Consider the following 22929-nt stretch of genomic DNA (forward strand, 5'->3'; position numbering starts at 1 on the left):
TATGTGTTATATCATATTTTTTCATTACATCCAAGCGCAAGTTTGGCCAATAACTCGGGAAACCAAAGGCCTGCACACCATAATATTACACATGGTTACAAATCTTGTCCAGGTCTAGAGCCATGCCAAGTTTGGTCAAGATCGAATGAATTTCGTCGATTGGTTACGATATATATTCTTGTTAGATTCCTAAAACTGAAAAAAAAAATCAAATAAATTATTATGATTGATACTTTAACAGAAAAAAAACATACGAAGGACGAAAACAAAACAAACAAACGAAAAAGTTTTAAGATTTTTTCAATATTTTCGGAAAGCGATGAACGGAAAGTTATTGAAAAACAAAAACAAAAACATAAAACATGGAAACAAAAAAAATCGAAAATCGAAAAATAACCCAAAGATGGAAAATAATTGAAAAACGAAAGTTTTTTCAGAATACGAGAAACCGGAAGATTTTTCGAAAAAAGAGAATTTTTCGAAGAACGAAAAATCTAAAAATGAAATTTCCGAAAATCGAAAAACAGATTTAGCCGTCTCTAGCCTGATCTATGAAAATTTGAATGTAACTATGAAATTGCATTTTTGTCAAAGTCGGCTGGATAGTAACTAATGTCCTTACCTTACAGAATGACCTAATAATCAGAAAATATATTTAAGGATACCCACCATACAGCGTGAGCACATGTTATTCCAGCAAAACGTGGTATTGTTTATAAGCAGCAGTCGATACACAAAACCGGGAATCGAAAAGGAACAAGCCACCTAGAAATGGCCTGTAAAAGTGAAATCAAGGATGACGGAGGTATCCGTTGACCAATGATCGCTAACCCATACCTGCTCCGGAGATCGCCTTCGACGAAGGAGTACTAACCTGCCTAAAATCCCTGGAGGCTGCCATGAGGTAAGGAAATTACGGAAAAAAACCTGACGTCGCTGCAGGATGACCTGGAGACTGCTATGAGCTAAAAGTGTTCCCGTATAAGACATTCCTTCCTTCACTCCTCTAGTCATAAGGAAGATTTAAGGTATTAACTTTGTTGACCCAAAGCCTTCTTTTTTATTCGAAGGTCGGTGAAACATACTTGGTGCTACCATTTGTCCATTATTGATACCGACTGTTGAATTAAATCTTAATTGGTTATGTAGAAAACCGAGATTCACATATTACAAAATTATTTTGTATGACAAATATGCTTTATCCCATGGGAAAGGTGGAAATAATCTTCACTCATGTTTTGAATTATTGTAATTTGCTTGAACAGTAGTTTACTAGAATAACTGTCTTTACTTTCTCATTGTATCATTTGCTATATTACCTATCAATTCCAGGGAATTCGACAGCCAGTTACAGTATACAATAAGAAAATATCTACCTTCCTCTGTCACTGATAAAATGGAAATTCCTGCACATCTGAATGTTAAATTATCTCCTGATGTGAATGTGGAAGAATTGCAAAAGGTGAGTTTTATATAGTATAGAGTGACGGTTAGTTCTTACTCTCCCTTTAACTCGGATGATATTGCACATAGACTTCAAACGAGAACATAATCTTCAACTTCTTCAACTATATATCTTCAACTTTTGAATTCTGGAAGTTTAATTTTTTCCTAGTGCTCAATGAAGCTTTTAAATTTGGATTCAAAATGCACACAATCCAGTCTGTTTAAGATATTTTTGTTTCGTATTTCTGTTTCCAAAATGCCTCCTTGGCCCTAAACTAGCATTGAAAACATAACATAAATAATCTAAGTACTATACAGGTTTTTATCGTCAGCTGTTGTGGAAATAAAATGTTCGTTGAAAACGCTGAAGTAATTGTTATACGTATTAACTAACCATGTTTTGTGCGGTGCTTGTAAAAAAAAAAAAAAAAAAAAAAAACTATAACAATCGAGAGGAAGAGATGTATTATACTCGTGGATGTGAAAATCATTTCCATATAAAATGTACTATATCAAAATCAGTCGAAAACATTCGTAAATTGGGAACTAGAAGAGAACAGTGGAAGTGCAATAATTGCAAAGTAGGGAATATTGATACGATACTAAGTTTAAAAATAGACTTGAGAAAATTAGTCCAGCAAGTAAGTTCAATACATGCAAAACTTCCAAAAGTTGAAAACTTTAGTGACACTATTATTGAACTGGAGCGAATTGTAACTTTTATGGCTACCAAATTTGATGAATTTCAGAAAGAAATCACGAGTTGGAAAAATACTGTAAGTGGACTAACCAAAAAGTCAGAACTTGAAATCGAAAGTCGCAACCTAAAACATACTACTGAAAAACTGGAAAGAGAAGTAGGCGATCTAAAACAGATACAATTACATGAAAACTTAGAAATTGTAGGAGACCGTGAAATGAAAGAAGAAAATACAAATTATATCATGGAAGAAGTGGCAAAAGCAGATGGAGTAGAAATGAAATCTGGACAGATTCAGAAATCATTTAGGCTTCCACTTCAAGAAGAGATAAAATAAATATAAGAAGAGATAAAAGAGATTATTGTGACATTGGCATCGAAGACAATTAGAGATACCTAGCTACAGAAACATCGTGAGAATAAGGTGTAATTTTCGTCAGAAATACAAATGAAATTCGCAGATGTGCACGTGTACATAAACCCACACCTAATATGAAATAACCAGAAAGTACTTTTTGAAACGAAACTTTTTAGAAGAAAAAATTGTTTTCGTTTTGTATGGGGGCGTGGTGGCATGTTGTTACTGGAGAAAAGTGAGTGATACCACTTAAATGAATGGAAGATCTACAAATTCTTCAAAATCATGGATTCGAACTAACAACAAAGAGACATTCGTATCTTATGGAACAGATTATTAGTGATATTCTTCTTTATCAAGAAATAGAAACAAGTATCTGTGACAGTGTAAGTACAGTTAACAATTTATTTTGAAATAAATAAGGCTAAACAGTTATATATTTAAATATTAGAAATTTGAGCACAAATTATAATGAATTTCTTATAATATTGCAAAATGTAACAGTCTGTGTAGATATAATCATTTTGACGAAAATATGAAAAAGTGAGTCTGCTTTTAATATTAACTTAGTTGGTTATCACTGTTACTTTATGCAAGTATATTTAACACGAGCAGATGGTGTAATGATCTTTTTAAACGAATATGTAAACGTAGATAACATTACAGAACTTGAACTTACTAATGCATGTAGAATGAGCTTGTGCTTATCCAACGGTTGTGAAAATTGTAATACAGGGTGCGGCACGTAAAACCGGCCCGTAAAGTGAACACATAAAATGAAATGTAATGTATTGAATATGATTAACTACAACACATAAATGAAATGTAATGTATTGAATATGACTACTCACATTCACAGCAGGTGCTGAAAGTGTCCTCCGCCCACTTCAACACACTTGTGAGCACGATTGAGGAGATTCATATATACCCTTGTCAGTTCTTGTGTTTAATGCTATTGGTGACATCCTGGATCCTGGTCTTGAGTTCTTCAATTGTGTGTGGATTTGTTTCGTATACTCTTCCCTTTAACAGTCCCCATAAGGAAAAGTCACACGTGGACAAGTCTGGTGACCGAGGAGGCCACAAGCCTTTGCTGATTGTCCTCTCTGGTGTAAACATCTCATGCACAAGGGACAATGATGCAGCTGATGTGTGGCATGTTGCACCGTCCTGCTGAAAGTAACATGAACCTGTTGACTCAATCTCCTGGTTGACTTTCGAGGACTTCTTGTCATTATCTCCTCCACCTGCATCTTTAATTCAGGTGTGCAGACAGATGGTCGTCTGTTCCTGAAGCATTTTGAACCGATCCTGTACACCGCCATTTTTCAATCAATTCCTGAATGGTGCTTTTTGCTGGCACAGAACGTCCTGGAAATTTCTCCCGAAACAAATTCTTTGTTTTCACAAAAGATTCAGTGAGAATGAACCCTTCAACAATGACAACACGCTCGGGTATCGAATAATCGGATACGGCATTATCACACACTGACACTCACCCGGCTTAACACAACGAGGCCTTTTTCTCAACTGGTTTCGACAAGTTTCACTGGCTGCGGCTGCACGTGACTGCTGCAGGTCACGTAAATCGACCCGACCTCGACACGCCACCTCTTGGTAGGAAGGTAGATTATTTAAGTGTTGCCAAAAACACAATATACCAGAATATTACGACGGGTCAGTTTTACGTGCCGCACCCTGTATAATGTCTATCTGCCGGTCTCCTAATGGTGATGAAGATGCATTTCTAAAATCCTTAGGTAATAAGCTTAAACTCTCCTTAATTTTTTTCTATACTAATCGGAGATTTTAATTTTGATATACTTAAAAAATACCGTGAAAATATAGATACATGCTTAAATGTGTTTTATACTAACGGTTGTATTAACGAACCCACTAGGATTACAGGTTACATTAAGGCTTACATTGATCACATTTTTAATGACATAAAGTGCCACAAAATTCTGTATCAGGTATACTGCAAAAATCAATCAGACACAGACCATTATCTTACTAGTATAAATATATCAATAACACTATAAAAACAAGATAAAATACTATTTTGTACAACTAGTATCGATTACTCAGTTTTCAATAAAGTGTTAGCAAAATGGGACTAGAAAACTGTATTTCAATTTACTTTGTAAAGAAAGGAACTAAAAATTTTATTCATAATATTAAATTCTGTCTAGAGAAAAGTGTAAGAGTTGAGGTAAAAAGCACAAATAGTAAATTTCCAAAGCTAAAACCGCGGATAACAAAGGAGTTAATAATGTCAGTACGAGAAAGTAGTAGACTTAGTCGATTAGTTATAAATAACAAAAATATTATGAAGTAAAGGACTTCTACAAAAAAGTATAGAAATAAGGTAACACAATTGGTAAGAGAAGTCAAAATTGAATATTATGGAAAAAAGTTTCTACTTGTAAAAATAATTGAATTAAACTATCGAAAATTACTTCCGATATTATCGGTAAGAAAGATAAGAAAGAAATAGAAATAAGTGAATTACGTGCAGAAAATGTGTTGGTAAAATTTCATTAAAATCCCATGTTATTAGTAAATACGATCTATAAACACTTTAGAACAGTGGGGGAAAACTTAAATGAACAAAGGAGTAAAAAAGATGGAATCAGTTACTTTTATTTTTTTTTAAGTTTGCTTTTATTAGTGTTATCACCGAATAAGAAATTGAGAAAAACCATTAACTAAATTAAAATTAAAAACAACACCTGGAATAGATTAAATAAATGTAAATGTATAAAAGAAATGTAAAGTAAAAAATTCCCTTAAGCCCTGCATTACATATTTAACCTAAGTATAGGAACGGGAACGCCCCCGTAAAAAATCACGGTTTCACTGATAAAACCTATGTATAACAAAGGGTCAAAATTGGTGCAAATAACTACAAACCAATTCTATTACTAAGTAATTGTACCAAACTACTGGAGAAATGTATTTAGAAAGCAAAATAGCTTCTTTCGTGGAACAGAATGATGATTTTTGAACGAAAATTTCCAGAGCCGTCTCTTAGACCTAGAAATCCATTAAAAGTTCTAGTACTGTCTGTCAGGAAAGTAAATGTACATCTCTTTTTTAAGTCTGGTACTCCTGCGCTCCAACCATGGAGAATATAAGAAATCAAATGCGTAGTGAAGGGTAAGGAGAAAAGCATAATTTAAATAAGACATTGAAGAGGTGTACAACCTGTGAATACGAATAGTGCATGGTGTAAGTAAAGGACGACACCAAAACAGAAATCCAGGAACAGCTGGTAAACGGATAAAGAACAATAAAAAAATGTCGAAATGAAAACATAAAATACAAATGCGAAGAAATATGCGAACAACTAAAAACTCACCAAGCAACGATCTTGGTGTAATGGTTAAGACGCTACATTACAAATCCAAGGGACATCAGTTCGAATCCACTCCAAGGAGTATTGTTTTTGTCAATAATGCATAGAGCACAAGAGATATTGTAAAAGACAGCCTATTATTCATTTAATATGTTAAGTGAAAACGAGGTAAACATTCCAGTGACATTTATTAGAAAAGTGAAACCATAAAAACGAGGAAGTAGGTATATCTAATCAGAGGTATGTATCAAATGGTGATAAGCGGAAAAACAAAAATTTCCAGAATTTCGCACATGTGAGTCTCTACAATAGGCAAATTTCTTGAAATGTGCCTATTACAGACTAGGGTGGGGCGAACTTCAAGAAATGTAAACAGAAGCTTTTGTTTCTAGTTCCAAAAGTTTATACAGGTAAAGATAGTTTCGTATGTAAAATTTCAGATTTTTATCTTTTGATTTAAGAGTCCCAACTTTGAGTTAACAATGAAGCTATTATTGGCATATGATAAAAAGTAGTTTTTTTCTGTTCAGTAGGTTTATTGTTCTAAACCATGCATTAATTTTTTTAAAGAAGTATTACTTAATTATCTGCTTTCAAAAACGCATGCTTAGTTTCCAAATTTCCTTCCTGATTCCTCGGATGAAGCAATCATTCCGTGTCTGGCTTTATGACCAAAAACTTTTGTGGGAACCCTGGAGACTTCTTTTACGACTTGTTCAACTGGTTGTGAATGACATTGAATTCCTGTGAATTCCAGTGGTCCTATTTCAGTCTTTGCCAGCAATTTTTCATCTGACATTGAATTTACAAGTGGAGGTGGCGTTGTGACGGAAGCTTCCCAATCAATCATCTTGTAGTAGTTTTCTGCTTCGAGATGAATCAAAATATTTCATTTACAAAATTTTCTCACTGGAGCTTGATTGGTCGTTCTTGCAACAACAATCTTGTTTACTGCATCTTTTCTTACTTCAATGTCTGGATCTGCAAGAGCTGCAAGAAGAATATTTTCACTGTGGGCAAAATAACAATTTAACTTTAGAGATCTTATTGCAGCTTCCTTCATCTCACTATCGGGTAAATTTCTAACTTTTTCCAAAATAAAATAGAAGTTACGTGATCCATCAGTGCACTTGGAATGGGTTTTTATCTCGAACCAACTTGGAGCATACACTCTAACGATGTAGGCTACAAGCTGCAACAGGTTTTTGAATGAATTTCTTGTGCTCATGAACAAACGAAGGGTTCGATTGGCGAGCGTCAACCACCTGGCGTGATTAAGGGCACCTGGAGAAGCAGTTTGTAAAAATTTTATAACAGCAGCATCAGCGTTGTCCTTTCCCTTTTGTACTGCGATGCAAGCCTTCAGCAAATACTTTTGATCAGCGCTAAAATCTTTTGTGATATTCACACAAAATTCGTTGATATTTCCAGTGACGGGCTGGAAATCAACTATTGGAACATCCCGTGGATCAAAACTTAGCATCTTTCCGATATGCCCCGAAAATCCCTTTGGACCAGTTGTTTTGCCATCAACATTTTTAAAAATTTCTCTTGGTGGAAGCTCATTCAGATGCAATATACAAATGAGCCACTGTAAAGGTCGATTTAAAGCTGTTTGCAGTCGAGATATAATTCCAGAATTTTCGCCGGTGTTTGTATATGTTCCATCACATACCACAGCACGCAAAGTAACTGTCGAATCCATGTCACGTATAACAGAGAGTATTTCATTTGAAATATCTTCTGCTTTGCCACGTTGTGGAGCAATATGATCCACGTATTGCTCACTAGGATATGCAATAATAACGTAGTGATCCTCCTTCTTTGTTAGTTGTCCTCCATCTGGTCCAAATAGTCTGGTTTCATCTATGCGCCCATCAAAACCAACACAAATTAGCCTGCGCAAGTCAAACGAACGAGATTCGCTCCCTTGTCTCTCCAATAAATTCTCTGTCTCCGCAACTTTGTTGGTTCTAGTATATTTTCCGGTTTATCCAGTTTCAGGTCTTTCAGACATGCATTAATTAATTTGCAACCATCTCGGTTACTAACGCCAGTTCTTTCCATCATTTGGCTTAAGTTTGGGTACTGATGCCTATTTTGTGCTGGCCGTTTTTCGGAATCTGTGTCTTCAGAGTAGGATGTGTTTGCTTCATAAGATGATTCATCTTCCAAGGCCACACCACTTGCTTCATTTTCTTCCATAGAGTTCAACTGACAGGCAGTAGTTTTAGTCGTAGTTAGGCTTTGCAAATGCTTGTTCCTAAACCGCTCTTCCTGGTCCTTCCTCTCTGCTTTTTTCTGAAGTGAACTCGAAACAATCTTGCCAATCGAACCGATTACCATTTTCCGACCCGAAGTCTGATCTACCCAGAAATTCCACTCTATTTGTGGTACTTTTATGGCGCATTTACACAACTGTCTGACCATTATTTTGTTTCTAACACACTTGCAAGTACAGATATCAAATACTTGTTTGAAATTACTGAAGTCCGCTTTGAATGTAAGTGATGTGCGCTTTGCTGGTGGATATTTTTGGAGCTGTTGGGCAAGTCGTATGAGCTTTGAAAGTTTGCCCAAAACGCTGTAATATCCAATGACTGGAATGCTAGCTTTGTTCCAGATACTGACAAGATCATTCGCCACATATTTTAAAATATCTCTCGTAGAAGGTGTTTCTTTCCTCTCTTCAGGTAGCACTTTTCTGTAGAACAGGTAGCATTTAACTACTTCTTCCTTCGTCGGGAGTTGTCTTCCAGAAAATACTTCAGGCTGACCAAATAAAGAATGGTGAGAGACTGATCGAGTCAGTGGTCCTCTCGAAGATGAAGCCATAGTCACTGTTAGTTTGCTATACTGAAATACATACAATTTCACAAAATCGTTGTACTCTGTATGGAAAATTTAAAACTAAATATGAATGTAATAGATTAAGAGATATACTTCGCACCCACTAGGGATGAGAAGTCCGTTTTTTCTGAGGTGGTTCACCCTCTTAGATATTTGATGATAGCGTGCTGTATTGCCACTCACAGTGAGAACCCGTTTTTTAATGAGGCGGGTGTCCTCAAATCGAAAATATAGATGATTATCAAATTGTTCTGCACCCACTAAAAGTGAGAACCCGTTTATTAATGAGGAGAGTGTCCTCAAATCGAAAATATAGATGATTATTAAATTGTTCTGCTCCCACTAAAAGTGAGAACCCGTTTATTAATGAGGCGGGTGTCTTCAAATCGAAACTGTAGACGATTATTAAATTGTTCTGCTCCCACTAAAAGTGAGAACCCGTTTATTAATGAGGCAGGTGTCCTCAAATCGAAAGTATAGATGATTATTAAATTGTTCTGCTCCCACTAAAAGTGAGAACCCGTTTATTAATGAGGCGGGTGTCGAATGTATAAAGCTTGCTGTGACTCCCCTGTGCTCTCAATAAGACAAAAGCACAGTGATGTCGATCTTACGATCCTTCACAGTGTAAGCTCCTTCCAGTCTTGGGAAGTAACGTAACGCAAGTAACATTTCCTAGTAACGCGTTACATTTTTTCCAAAGTAACTGTAACGGTAACGCGTTACAAAATTTTAAGTAACGTACCTAGTTTTTCGTTACTTTTTTCGCTTTACATTTCGGATGAGTAACTACAATATATGTATATTTTTTTTTCGGAAACAAATGTTTCTTTCCTGTAAGTGAATTTCTCAGAATGGAGCAATGCAGCATGAACAATGTAGGTGACCGACAGTCAGTCAAGGGCACATAAAGAAACAGATAAGATCATAGTGCAACTTGCTGTTTTTGGAAGATGTGGACAGCCTCAGTCAAATCACGTGTACTGGTTGCAAGCACCTGGAACATTTTTTCGTAGACTTTGACAGCTCCAAATCAATACATTCAGTGAGTGAATTAAGAGTACAATGGTACCAGTAGTCCTAGTCTATTTTACTTTGATTGGTGTTCTTTTTATAAAGACGGGGATCGAAAATATCAACAACTAGCGTGCCATAATTAACGATATACAGTAAGGGGTTAATACGAATAAACTGTGTTCTGATGAGCAGGCTACTTCATTAGTAGAAAATAGTTTGTTGATGCTATGTAATATTGGAGTTCTTTCAGATCAGCTTGGGTATCTTAGAGTCCCGTTGTTTATAGAGTTTGGAACAACTAGCTGTAAAAAGCATGTATCGATTTTAGAGTTACTGGCAAGTTTTGATTCACCCAGAGTTCATGTGTTCTCATTTTATTTGTTGTAGCGTAATGTTCCTCTATATTCTGCATTTTTAATTTTACATAACAACATTGTTATTATTATATAATTAGTTTAGCAGAATAATAATAAGCAACCATTTTTTTCTAACTCATAGTTCAAGCTAAAACTCGACTCGAATTCAAGTCGAGTTTCGAGTCGAGTCAAAAATAATATTCTCGAGTCGAGTTGCGAGCTGATTTACTGTTTTTGGCGTCGAGTTTAGAGTCGAGTCGAGTTTGATAAATGGCTCGCTCGTTTTAACCCGTTTTGAAATCATGGCCTGATTAAACTGGAAAGCGAAAGCCATGAGAAGTGTAAGCTAAACAGTAATATGGAATACTTTTAGTGTCGCTCACGAGAGGGCACACTGGTCGCATCTCGTCTCGTCTCGATAGCGAGATTCCAAGAGATTTTTCTAACAAGTTCAGCTTGGTTCGGCTCAACTGAGCCGATGTTCGAGCCGGCTCGCTTGGAGTGAATTATCGGCTCGAGCTGGCTTGGTTGGGATGAGCCATCTGCTCAGTTCGACTCAACTGAGTCGAGGGCTCTAGCCGACTCGGTTGGGTGAGCTGTTGGTTCCGTGGCTCGGCTTACTTCTCGGTCGGGTGGATAGTGAAGGAGCTGTGGACCGAGCTGCTCGAGTCGTTGACAATTCTAAACCCGGGCCGAGCAGTTTTGAAGATATTTGGCCAGTGCCCTATAACTTTTAACAATGTTTGGCTCGATCCGAATACTCAACCTAGACCTTCAACCCAAATTCAGAAGCTCGTGAACAATGTCCTTGATTCCTAGACTTCATGACTACCGAGGTTTGCAATCAACTGTTTTTTTAGTATTTAAATACAAACCGCCTATCTTTCATGTTTATACAAAGTGTTGTTATAATAATAATAATAATAATAACAATAAAAGTTGTAGTAGTATCATTGATAATAATTATATTGCCTCTGTAAAATACTTGAATAGAGTACTGGAAACTACACATCGGATTTGGCTCAAATCGACTCGAAACTCGACCCGAATTCGAGTCGACTTGGAGGAAATTTTTCGAGCCGAGTTCTCGGGTGGAGCTCAAAGATATTTGTTTCTAGTCGAATCGAGTTTTAAAGAAAAGTCGCTCAAACTCGCTCGTGCCCATCCCTACGAGTAATGCAGTATGGCATTTTAGTCAATGTTACATTATATGAAAATGTTAATATAGCTGTCAAGTAAAAATTTATCGTTGCATTTACCCAAAGCGATTCAGAACGTGCAATAATAATAATGATAATAATAATAATAATAATTAGTGCTCTCAAACGGGTCGGGTCGGGTCAGGTCAACTCGGGTCGGGTCAGCTCGGGTCGTGTTGTCGGGTCGGATCAATCTGGTCAGCTCGGGTCGGGTTGTCGGGTCGGGTCAATCGGGTCAGCTCGGGTCGGGTTGTCGGGTAGGGTTATCGGGTCGGGTCAGTTCACTTTGGTCAACTGAGTTTAGGTTGAGCTTAAACTCGGCTGGAGTCGAAAGGTGCTGTTTTTCACTAGCTGCCTAATTAAAAATAGCAATTTTCAATTGATTTTATAGAAGCCATAAATCTATTTTGAAGACTTGCAGCTAGTGTTTTTATGGTAAATGCTTATTTTTGTACTTGTGTGTACTTTAATTAAGACAGAGTGAACATGGAACCTGTACAGAGCAGCATAAGGCGTGTATGCTGTGCGAGTTCAAACTGAGGTCAAATGTCAAGATACGTCAGGCCTTTATGTGTGGGTATCGTGACTGCGCGGACAGTGCAGCGGTGGTTTAACTCACTTGGTAAGTCGAAAGTCACTTCTCTTTTTGTCCCCGCCCGTGACAGATGTTTAGGATTTAATATTTTCTACTCTAAACAGAAAAAAAGTACTGAGAACATCAGCTACATATACTCCTAAGTCTGTAATGTTCACATATCATACATTAGCAGAATTTATTTTGTACTTTTAGAACTATACAAATTTAAAGCATCAAAAATGTAGTGTAAATACTCTTCCTGTGACGGTGGAATGGCCCATTACTTGGGTAATCTTGGGCATTATGTGGCTCATTGGTAAATATTTCCCCCCCCCCCGCCTTAATATTGAAGATGAAAGCTTGAGATTTTGCTCACGTTTAATACACCCCTTACTATTTTTCCGTTGGTTTTGAGATCTGTGCATGAACACAAGGGGGTCCAGAGGTGCTCATTTTTTTAAATAAAGAAATCAAAATTTTTCTCAAAATTTCCCGCCTCAGGGACGTGACAAGGAAATGTAAATGGTACCGTTTTAAGGAATGTTCTATTCTGAAGAGAATGAGGTACGAAACATGATCGCAGGATAAATGGATGATGCTGTAGCTGCTTCACGGAAAGTATATAATTTACCCAAAAAAAATTTCAGAATTTAGAAGGATTAAAACCAGTCTGATAGCCCTACAAAGTCTAGTAACAAACGTGTTGGGATCAATGCTGAATACAGCTCACTTACCTAGAACCATTCTGATAGGCCTTGAAACAAAGATGTAGCTAGAGATTTCGACATCCGGGACGAAAAAGAATTCTGTAACCCTATACTCATTTCACCAAGTGTTTTTGTTTTTACATATTAAGACAAGCAGCTTCTGTTGTCACATTACAATGAGTTTTTAACAATCTGCTCGGACAGACCATTCAAGAACCAAAAGCAATCATCGTGTATTCTTTTACAAATAAGAGTTGATTTTAAGAGGCTTAGTTTGGATTTCTTGTTTAACTTGACAAAAGAATCTTTGTTTTGTATACAGATCAACTTGGAGAACAGTTATGGATATGTATAGTACAATTATACAACATTTCATAATATCTGTAAGAAATGAAATTTCAATACCGGTACATTAGAAACTATGTCCTTTTAAAATGTTCGAAATGGGTGGCAGCATTAATTTCCTGTAATAATTGTAAACTTTTCAAATGTTATTCTGTCTGTAACGACAGAAATTGGATATTAATTTCAATTCTTTTACGAAAAAAAAATTGTGAAATGTAACGGAAATTCAGAAGGGGCTTTCTTTACGAATTTCTCAATATTGTTCGGTGAAACTGCAGAGTACGTTTAATGCGTGTATTTAAAGTCCAAAATATAGTTTGACTACTACATATACTTGAAATTATATTAATTACTTAATTTCTTAATGAATGAAAGTTCTGAATTTAAGGTTACTTATTATCATTAACATACTAAAATACACACACTCACATACATTTATATAATGTGTGTATATTAGGGTGCATCGAATTTAAACTTTTTTTAAAATTCAGCTTACCCTTAGTGATATTTGTTTGCGAAATGGGCTCCATATAACGTGTAAAAAATTGCAAGTCGATTAGTCAATATCTTTAGGTGCCACCAAGTGCCTAAAATTTTTAAAATTTGTTAAAAAAATATATGTTATTTTAAAAAAATGTAAAATATGTACTTTTATGAAATATGGTTATCCTATGTGGTTTAGTTTCTGTAAAATGTCTATATTTTAGGTGCCAAAATCAACTTGATGAGTCAAGTCATTCAGGTGCCACCAGTGGCTTAAAATATGAACAAATGTGTCCGTACTTTTTTCATTTCTTAAACTTAAGTTGCATTGTTTGTGATTAATCTGGATCGTTAATTAGATAAGAAAAATATTGTTTTACATCTGCAGCTCTTTGCTTATTTCCAAACATTAATGATGGAAATAACCCAGAACTCACCACGGGGAGGTGGCTGCAGTTCGAGTTCCGCCCGCCCGCCCACCCGTATATGCTAACGTTGCATATGGTAGTGCAAGTTCATATCGTTACTCTTTTACCTCAAATTGTTTTTGTATTAAATTCTGGTATGTTTCTTCTTGGTTGTAGTGTTGCTAGGAAAATCTATGCCGTGCTTCTTGCCCACATACCGCTGATGCCGCTTCTGTCACCAACTTCACCATTCTTTCTACAGCGCGAGTGTGACAGGGTAAGGATGTAATAAATTCATCAGCCATTGGAGCCGTCTTTACATCTTCTCTTAGTTTCTGCAGGCTCAAGTGTTTTGTCAGTGGTGGCTCCGTCAGCGTGCATGTTGACCAATTAATCATATCAACATAGTTTGTCGCTTCTAAGTTGATTTCAGGGAAGACGAATTCTCGTACCGGTACGCGATCACCAGATTGGGTCGTTTGTCTTGCTTTTAGGACTCGCCTCCAGCCAAGCTCTCGTACTTTAGCATCTTGGTCAGCCAACATTGATAGAAGTAGGTTCTCAGGATAGCCGTACCACGCATTTCTACGGATCACTGGATCAATTATTTTCCTGTATTTCGCTTCCATGTGGCGAGAAGTCGTGATGAGTTGCCACAAATGACGAGCTCCTTCTGCACACGATGGATTACTGATCACAGCAAACAAGAGTGGCGCGTAGACCATCATGATGTACTGGACGATGGTTTTAAGTTCATTTGTGGGTTCTTTTGTTCCTACGTACAAACATAAGACTCTATTTGCTGTAGTTAGCCATCTGGCTTGATGAATGTTACCAGGCTTCATGTGAGCTAACCCAACGGGGCATTGTCCTGAAGAAACCGCTCGGCAGATATTCAGCAAATATTTTTGATCCGTGCTTAATGAACCCTCAGTGAAGTTGAGGTCCCAGTCTACTGGGACGGGCTGAAAACTCTGGAGTGGCAACTCTTCGCAGGTTGGAAGTGCTGTTCCTATTGGTCCTCTAAATGTATTTGGTACAGTAGACTTCCGTCTACAAATTCAATCAAATGTCGAAATGGGAGCTCATTCGTGTGTATCATACAGACGATTCTCTGAAGGGGTTTGTTCAGGAAGACTTCAATATGTGCCATTGCACCATTCTTCCGACCAGTGTTGGTAGCAGTACTGTCGCAACCCAAAACAACCAGATCTGATAGGGGAATATTTTGATCAACAAAGAACTTTGTGATGGCAGCCCGTATGCTCTCTCCTCTTCCAGATGAAGCAGAGACGTGGCCAAGATAGTTCGATCCTGGCTCCTGTAGCATTATGTAGTGATCTTTCTTTTTCATTATTCGGTGGTTGATGCCGTCTTTAGTCTCAAGGGTGAGAGTCTGATTCTTTCTTCCGTCGAAGTATAATGCTTTTACTTTGGTAGATTCAAGCGATGCACTCGCCTCTTCAACGATGGCGTTTCCTAGGGATTTCTTCTCTCTCTGAATCTTGGTTTTGTCGATCACCTTCTGCTTATGAACTAGGGTAACCAGTCCGATATCTGCCAAAAGCGACGAAGCAATAATTGCGGCCTTGCGGTCTGATATATTACCTATATACTGCATTGGAGAATACGACCTCGGCGACCTAACTCTCATTTGTTTAGAAGGGCTAGTCTTCTCTGTTTTAAACGCAGGAGGAAACTCGACAGTGGAGTTGAGTTGAGTTGATTTTAGTTTAGCGTCCCTTTCAGCAGCGAGGCTATATGAGACGTAGACCTACTGATTAACGTGGAATCCGAACCACATGAGCTCCCGCCGGGAATCGAACCCGGGTCTCCCACGCCAAAGGCGCGTACGCTAACCGCTTAGCCACGGAGGAGCTCAACTCGACAGTGGAATCTGACTCTTCTCCGGATTCATTTTGTAAAGAGACATTATCGTTTTGTCTACCGGAACTACTATTTTCATTGGGCTTTGGTTGATTTTTCCAACCTCAACTTTTTTCGCAATAAATGTTTGACACGTTTCTGTGTCTCCTTTCTATTAAGTGCTGCCATACCCATCTGTCGGGTGGTTCTCTGGTCAATTAGAAATGAAACCTCCAATTTAAGCACTTTCTTCTCTCTCGCGCAAGTGCGAGCAACCGGGTCGATGCATTTACAAGAAGCGATATCAAACAAAGTTTTGCTGGCGAACACCTGGAATTCTGCAACTTTGGAAGCAAAGGAAACGGGTTTGTCCTTGAACTTTCGCAGCTGACGGACCTTTTTTGATAATGTAAAATCAACGGTACAACCCGTTGCTCGCTCAAAATAGCTACACCGCTGATTGACGCCTTTTCCCAAATTTGAATTACTTTCCTTGCCACTGAATGAGCTAGCACTTTAGCTGAAGGGTCCTTCTAAGATGCTGCTTCCCATTTCGTGCTCTCTCTTTCCCACAAGAATTGTTTAAGAACTTCAGCGATTGTTAGAAGCTGATTAAAAGTGAATTCCGCAGGGGATCCAATGACATTTTGGACAAAGTTCCTCAGATTAAAACGTTACTTTTTTTAGGTGACATCTTTACGGACACTTGATAGTTTATTCACCGAAACCAATTTTGAACAGTTAGACACTTTTGTCAACGCAAGACCTCAACAAACATCACGCACAATTGGAATGACGAACTTACACATTCAATGACTGTCGACAAGGACAAGTAGGACGCAATCCTTCAAAAACGCACACAAATGCACACGTATTTTCACTTAAACACAATCAGCAACGTAAACAGTTTCCACATCAAACACCACTTTTTCTGTCTAGAAAGCAACGCAAAATTACTCCTAATCTCATCTGCAGACACACTAACAATGAGTCACTTTTTTCTTTCTCTCGATGTACTCCACTTTTAATTTTACGACAAACTCGCTTTTGGGCGACTTCATTCTATGCAGTGCAGGTGTTTTATCGAAAGGAGTTTTATCTACAAAAATAATCACTTGTTATTTTTTTCGCGCTACGAACATAAGCTGGACAACTACCGGTATGTGTCGTATTTGATAACATTCATTCTACTATAAAAACTATTTTTTTTACCTTGATTGTTCCATTTCTTACCTAATTAGCTGTTTATAAGAGACGAATACTCGATTATTTTTTTTTCTACAAAACACTGAGTAAAATATAGTTTTGGGGCGTTTTGTCCAAATTTTAAGACGGTGATGGAACTTGAAGGACTTCACCGATCAAGCTGAAATATTTTTCACGTAAAATATGTACATTTCTGACAAAAATAATTACTAAGGATAAAATGTTTTCGTAAAAGTAAATATGTATAATTTGTTTTTAAAAAATTGCATTTCTTAACAAATTTTTGAAACTTTAGGCCGTTAGTGGCACCTAAAGAAATTAACTAATCAGCGTGCAATTTTCTATATGACATATAGAGACCTTTTCGCAAAAACATTTCGCTAAGGGTAAGCTGATTTTTTTTAAAAAAAAGTGGTAATTCGATGCACCCTAGTGTATATGTTTTGTATGTAGGTAGATAGATAGAAATATCACACAACTAGATACATATACACACAAAAAAAATATCCTGTCGATGCAAGTAATTAATGGAGAAATGATCCGAATAATTCCTTCAAACTGGAATCGTTACATATATCATTGGTAATTTAATATATTACTGGTGGTATAAAAAAATCACTGGTAGTGATTAGTCTTAGAAAAAGACGAAATTCGTTAAGTTCTGACCCCTTAAGCCCCTGTTCTACAGCTGCTTCAAGTTCGAAAATGTTACTATTCCGTTTGTTTACCTTCATTTTTAATATTCCCTCGCAAATAGCTGCATGCATGTGTTTCTTCATTCTTCTCATTTTCATACCTTCATTCTCGCCATCGTCATTAATCCGATTGGATAGAAAAGCGGGATTAACTAAGCAAGCTCATCACCATCAAAACACCGAACACTTATTTCAGTCTTTGACCCTTTCTGATTTTGAAAACACCCCTCTGTGCACTGTAAGTCATTACTCGGCACCTTATATATATATATATATATATATATATATATATATATATATATAATCGTATAGTCATTAAGAAATCATTTATAATAACTTTTTCTTAAGAAATAAGTAAAAACTTGTTTTAACCCTTGTTGAAACGTTTCAGTTGCGAGCGGAACTAGGAAGAAAGTTTTACCAAATGTATTTCTTTGCAAACCGACAACAATAGTGTTTTAATAGGGTTCCGCGTCGTTTACTTTTTCCAACACTTTTTCTTTCTTATTGCTCATTCGGTTCCCTCTTGCCATAACGCCTGGAACAACGAGCCCACTCGCCCTTCCCGTTCCTGCGGCTCTGCCTCTAGATCCAGTTACAGTCACGCTCGGGGTCAATAATGAATCATGCATTATTCAACTAAAGCCATTCTAGTAGACTTAGAAACTCAGCAATAATTGCGTTTGGATATATGTGATGACCACACAAATCTCCACTAAATGGAATCCCGCAAGTGTACAAATTAGTGAAAATAGCGTTGGGATCGATGTGCTTACCACACATCACTCAATTTAAAAGTTATTTGGTCGACCATAGATCGGGGCTGTAATCTCACTGAACTTTACTATTATTGTCATTATTATTGGTCAGTGAAGTGCACTATCATCCATTTACGACTTGGATGCTGAGAAAGGACCCTTGAATTTCAAATCAACGAACCTACTATAATGATCTATCCATAGGGAGTCCGGGAGCGCGCACAGAAGGCATAGATTCAATTTGGTCACAAAGAGACACATGCATATTTACTGTCAATTTCGTTAGCGGAATATTAGTAATAGGCATTACGAATGTTGAAAGTAATATTATAAATAAAATACACACTGATAAAAATTTCGGATCAGTTACCCAATATAGATATACTTAGAAGAGAATGGTTTTCCTTCTACATTTTAAATATTAGAAGATAATTAAAACTGTCCTTTGGTTCCTTCGCACTTCTGCTTGAATAGCACTTTTGTAATGTTCTCAGGTAGAAAATGTCATTAAATATGCTCTAAAGAAAACTACTTATGCCTTAAAGCACTTTTCATTTGTTGGCCTTCTGTTTGTCCACGTTCGTAGCTCATACATGGTTTTATACGTATATTAGATAAAAGGGGTAGGGAAGAAAGGTCAACTGAAAAGAATCGATGTTTCCAATAGTAGAGTTACTATTCCGAGCTGAAATGCTTAGTCCTCAGGAAGAAATGCAATGTATATTCTGCCAGTGTACTTGTAACAAGCTGCGAGACGAAATATATTCAAGCCGATATTGGAAGAGATTTTACCAACTAACGGGTAAAAATAATATAACTAACATTGCGATATACGTAGTAAGTTATACCAGCTTTTGCTGATAAATTATAAATAGTTTTTACTACATGCGAGCTATCGTGGCATAATGACCGAATTCATCTTTCAAACATATATTCTCGACAACCTTCTATGTCATATAACATTGATCGAAATCATCGAATTACAAATCATGTTACAAATCATGTTACTCGCATAGGATTTCATTAATCTCTCACCATCAGATGGAAACGAAACACACCAAAAGGTATGGACGTCATCTCAATATAATGTTAAAATAATCACCGCCTTTTTAGTAACTTTTCTCTAGGGATGCCCACGAGTCGAGTCGAGTCGAGATTTAAGCCTGTCTCGACTCGTCTTGAGAAAATGTTTTCTCGACTCGAAAATATGTTTCTGTCTCGACTCGACATGTTCTGTCTCGACTCGACTCGATTCGAGTCGAGACAAAATATACGAGTTAAAATATACGCACACATCAGCCAGAACATTATGACTATCTACCTAATTGTCAGTATGTCCATCTTTGGCACGGATAACAAAGGCGACTCGTCTTGGCATGCACGCAATGATCCTTGGTAGGTCGCTAGAGAGAATTGGACCAGATGTGCACACACAGGTCACCTAATTACCGCAAATTCCGGGGAGGGGATGATGCACTCTAACGTCACGTTCAATCACATTCCAGATGCGTTCGATTTGGTTCTGATCCGGCGAGTTGGAGGGCCAGCACATCATTTGGAACTCGCCCCTATGTTCCTCGAATCACTCCATTACTCCTGGCCTTGTGAGATGGTGCAATATCTTGTCAAAAATTCCACTACCGTTGGGAAACATGGCCGTCATGAAGGGCTGTACGTAGTTTGCAAGCAGTGTGCGATACCCCTCGGCGTCATGGTGCCTTGCTCAAGCTCCACTAGACACATGGATGCTCACGTGAATGTTCCCCAGAGCTTAATTAATCCGTCGCCAGCTTGTCTTCGTCCCGCAGTACAGGTTCCCTTGCAACACGACGGATTGGTACCCTCCCATCGTCATGATGAAGAAGCTATCGAGATTCATCAGACAATGCAGCGCTCTGCCACTGCGCCAAGGTCCAGTGGCGGTGGTCACGTGTTCATTTCAGTCGTAGTTGCCGATGTCGTTTTTGAACATTCGCACATGGATGGGTCGTCGGTTGCGGAGGCCTATCGTTGGGAGTGTTCGGTGCACTGTGTGTTCAGACCCACTTGTACTTTGCCCAGCTTTAAAAAGTCTTATGTTTGTTCCGCCACAGTTCGCTGCCTGTCCTGTTTTACCAGTCTGCTCAGCCTACGACGTCCGCAATCAGTAAAAAAGTGGGGGGGGGGGCGCCCAATGATATTTGATAGTACTTCTTTACCTGTAAAAATTTAAACGGCTCGGTAAGTTTGTATAGGGTAGTTAACAAGCACAGAGCAGTACACACCACACGTTTAGGGAAACTTTGGTAAATAAAGCATTTCTACAGTCCATACAGGATATTTTGGTGCTTAAGACTGGTACTCTGATTTGAGAAGAGTTTCTTTAAGTTAACTGTCATGAAATAACAGACCAACTTTTCAGACCGGAGTGAAGTTGCCTACTTAAGCCTTCATAAGACCATAACTTTAAACCGATTTTCTCTAACGCAGCTAAGTTGTGCTTTAATCATGAGAGAGCAGGACATGTGTTTTCTTACATCATACTTCCTCAACATCTTAAAGACAATTTCATTAATCAGAAAGCTGTCTGGCCTAAAGTCGTAAACATGGAATGGTCTATAAACAGACTCTCCATTAAAAAGACTAATTTTGTTACCTATAGGATTGAGTTGGTTGAATATAAGAAAATTCCTCTCACCAGAGAAGTGAAGCGCCTTCAGCAGAATCTTCGTTTGAGGTTAAGTTTCTAAAAAACAGTCGTCAAGTTCTCGCACCGAAAACTGAGTCCAGTATTCTTTAAGTTCGCACTCAGTCAGACTGCGGTTAAAAAGTTTTTTTTATTGAACCTTGTAAACAAGGACCCTCCTTGCTCACGTTTCAAATAAGGGTCTCACTCTAAAATCCCTACGACTTGCTCCATTACTATGGAAACCAGGTATTTCTAGCAATCTTAAATAAACGTGGAAATGTCAATATCCATAAATAGACACTGTCACCCGTGAAAATGTTAGATGTTCCCTGCTAAGAAAGAAGGTGAATTGATTTAAAGCAGTCTGATTTAAATCACTTGATTAAAAAAAATCGTTGATTTAAATCGAAATACGAAATAAATTAATTTAAAGTGATAATAAGTAAAATTCCGTTTCTGTTCTGTTGTTTCGATTATAAAAGTTAATAATCATAATACAATGTAGCTCAAATGTACAGTATAGTATGAAAACAAGTGTCATGCAGAGGATGATTAGGGAAAATCCCGTTTTGAACAGGTAACGGAGCAATCCTTTCTTATTCTTTTCGTAACATTGGGTTGGGGTTTTAAAATCGTTAACTATTCTAACGGGGAAATCACCATCGACATTTAAGACGAAAAATCTTTTTTTGTGCACATCTGTATGTTTGTTCCCAAATAATAGGACGTATTTAGAGGTGTCCTATCCCCTCTCCGATTTTTATTTTATTTTATTTTATTTTATTTGTTAATTTTATAACTTTAGGCAAAATGTATGTATTTCATGCCGCAAGCTAGTTCTGAGTTTTTAAAAATAGCCCCCTGCCAAATATCAGTAGCTATTGAGAAAGAGTGTCATTTTGATAAACGTTGCTGTACTCTTTTTCTTAGTGCTTAACCTTTTAAATTACATCACCTAGTTTTAGGTGATAGGGTAGAAATCTTCATTATTCGATTTAAAAAAGTACCAATAAGGCTTTTTACTTCGTTTTCTTTAAGACTGGAGGCATTTTAGAACAGGTTACATATGCTTTCACGCCTTTCTGCGTTGAGGCATAGTGTGTGATATCATAAATTTAAAAAAATATTTTTTGTTATGCGTATTATTATTATTATTATTTAGTAGGTTACATTTTGCATTCAGAAGACTGACATTTTGGACACTCGTTCAGTGCACCCCTTAATAATTTTCAGATCTCTGCGTGGAAATAGCGAGGTCCAGAGGGCAAAAATGTTTAAAAAAGAAAGATACTTTTAACAAAAATAGATTTTTTCGTGATTTCCCGCCTCACATGGAGACATATGAATGGTACCGTTTGAAAAGCTGTTCTATTCTGAAGAAAATGATGTACATACTATGCTTCTAGGATAAATAGGGATGTCTCAGGAAAGTGATACCTGAGATCCTGTTTTATACGGAAATCTGAGGTATTTGGGGAATGTTGTTTTTCGCGGGCTTACTTTTACACCTACAAGATTGAAATTTTGCACATTTATTCAGTGCACTCCTCAGTATTTTTCAGATTTGTTTCAGATCTCTGCCTTAAAACAGGGGGAGGGGTCCACAGAGGTAAAAATTTTAAAAACGTATTTCTAACAGAAAATTCCTTTTTTCGTGATTTATCCGCCACAGATACATGATGGAGACATGTGAAGGGCACCGTTTGAAAATTTGTTTTATTCTGAAGAGAATAATGCACAAATCATGATCCTAGGATAAATAGGGATGTCTGAGGAAATTTTTATATTACATCTGGGACATTGTAGAAATGTTCTTAGCTCATTGTTAAATAGTTTCCTCACTCTTACTTCTCAAGATAGAAGCTTGAAATTTCGTACACACATTTAGTACACCCCTTAGTATTTCCCAGTTGATTTTGAGATCTGTGCATTA

The 22929-nt window shown here is 37.2% G+C and overlaps 1 protein-coding gene across 14 annotated transcripts in view; it reads left to right on the forward strand.

Annotated features, from left to right (window-relative positions):
• LOC145678403 (methyltransferase-like protein 25B) overlaps positions 1-22929 on the forward strand; it is an 881238-nt gene that overhangs the window by 320192 nt on the left and 538117 nt on the right. For all 14 annotated transcript variants that reach the window (XR_014130376.1, XM_081748506.1, XM_081748507.1 and 11 more), the window contains one exon: positions 1333-1462. Coding sequence is in view for 13 of the 14 variants with exons in the window: in XM_081748506.1 (XP_081604632.1) it covers positions 1333-1462 (130 nt within the window). In the remaining variant the exon portion in view is untranslated. The remainder of the gene's footprint in view (positions 1-1332; positions 1463-22929) is intronic.

Source organism: Thermobia domestica, chromosome 2 (assembly GCF_964235325.1).
Source record: "Thermobia domestica chromosome 2, izTheDome1.hap1.1, whole genome shotgun sequence".
NCBI lineage: Eukaryota > Metazoa > Arthropoda > Insecta > Zygentoma > Lepismatidae > Thermobia > Thermobia domestica.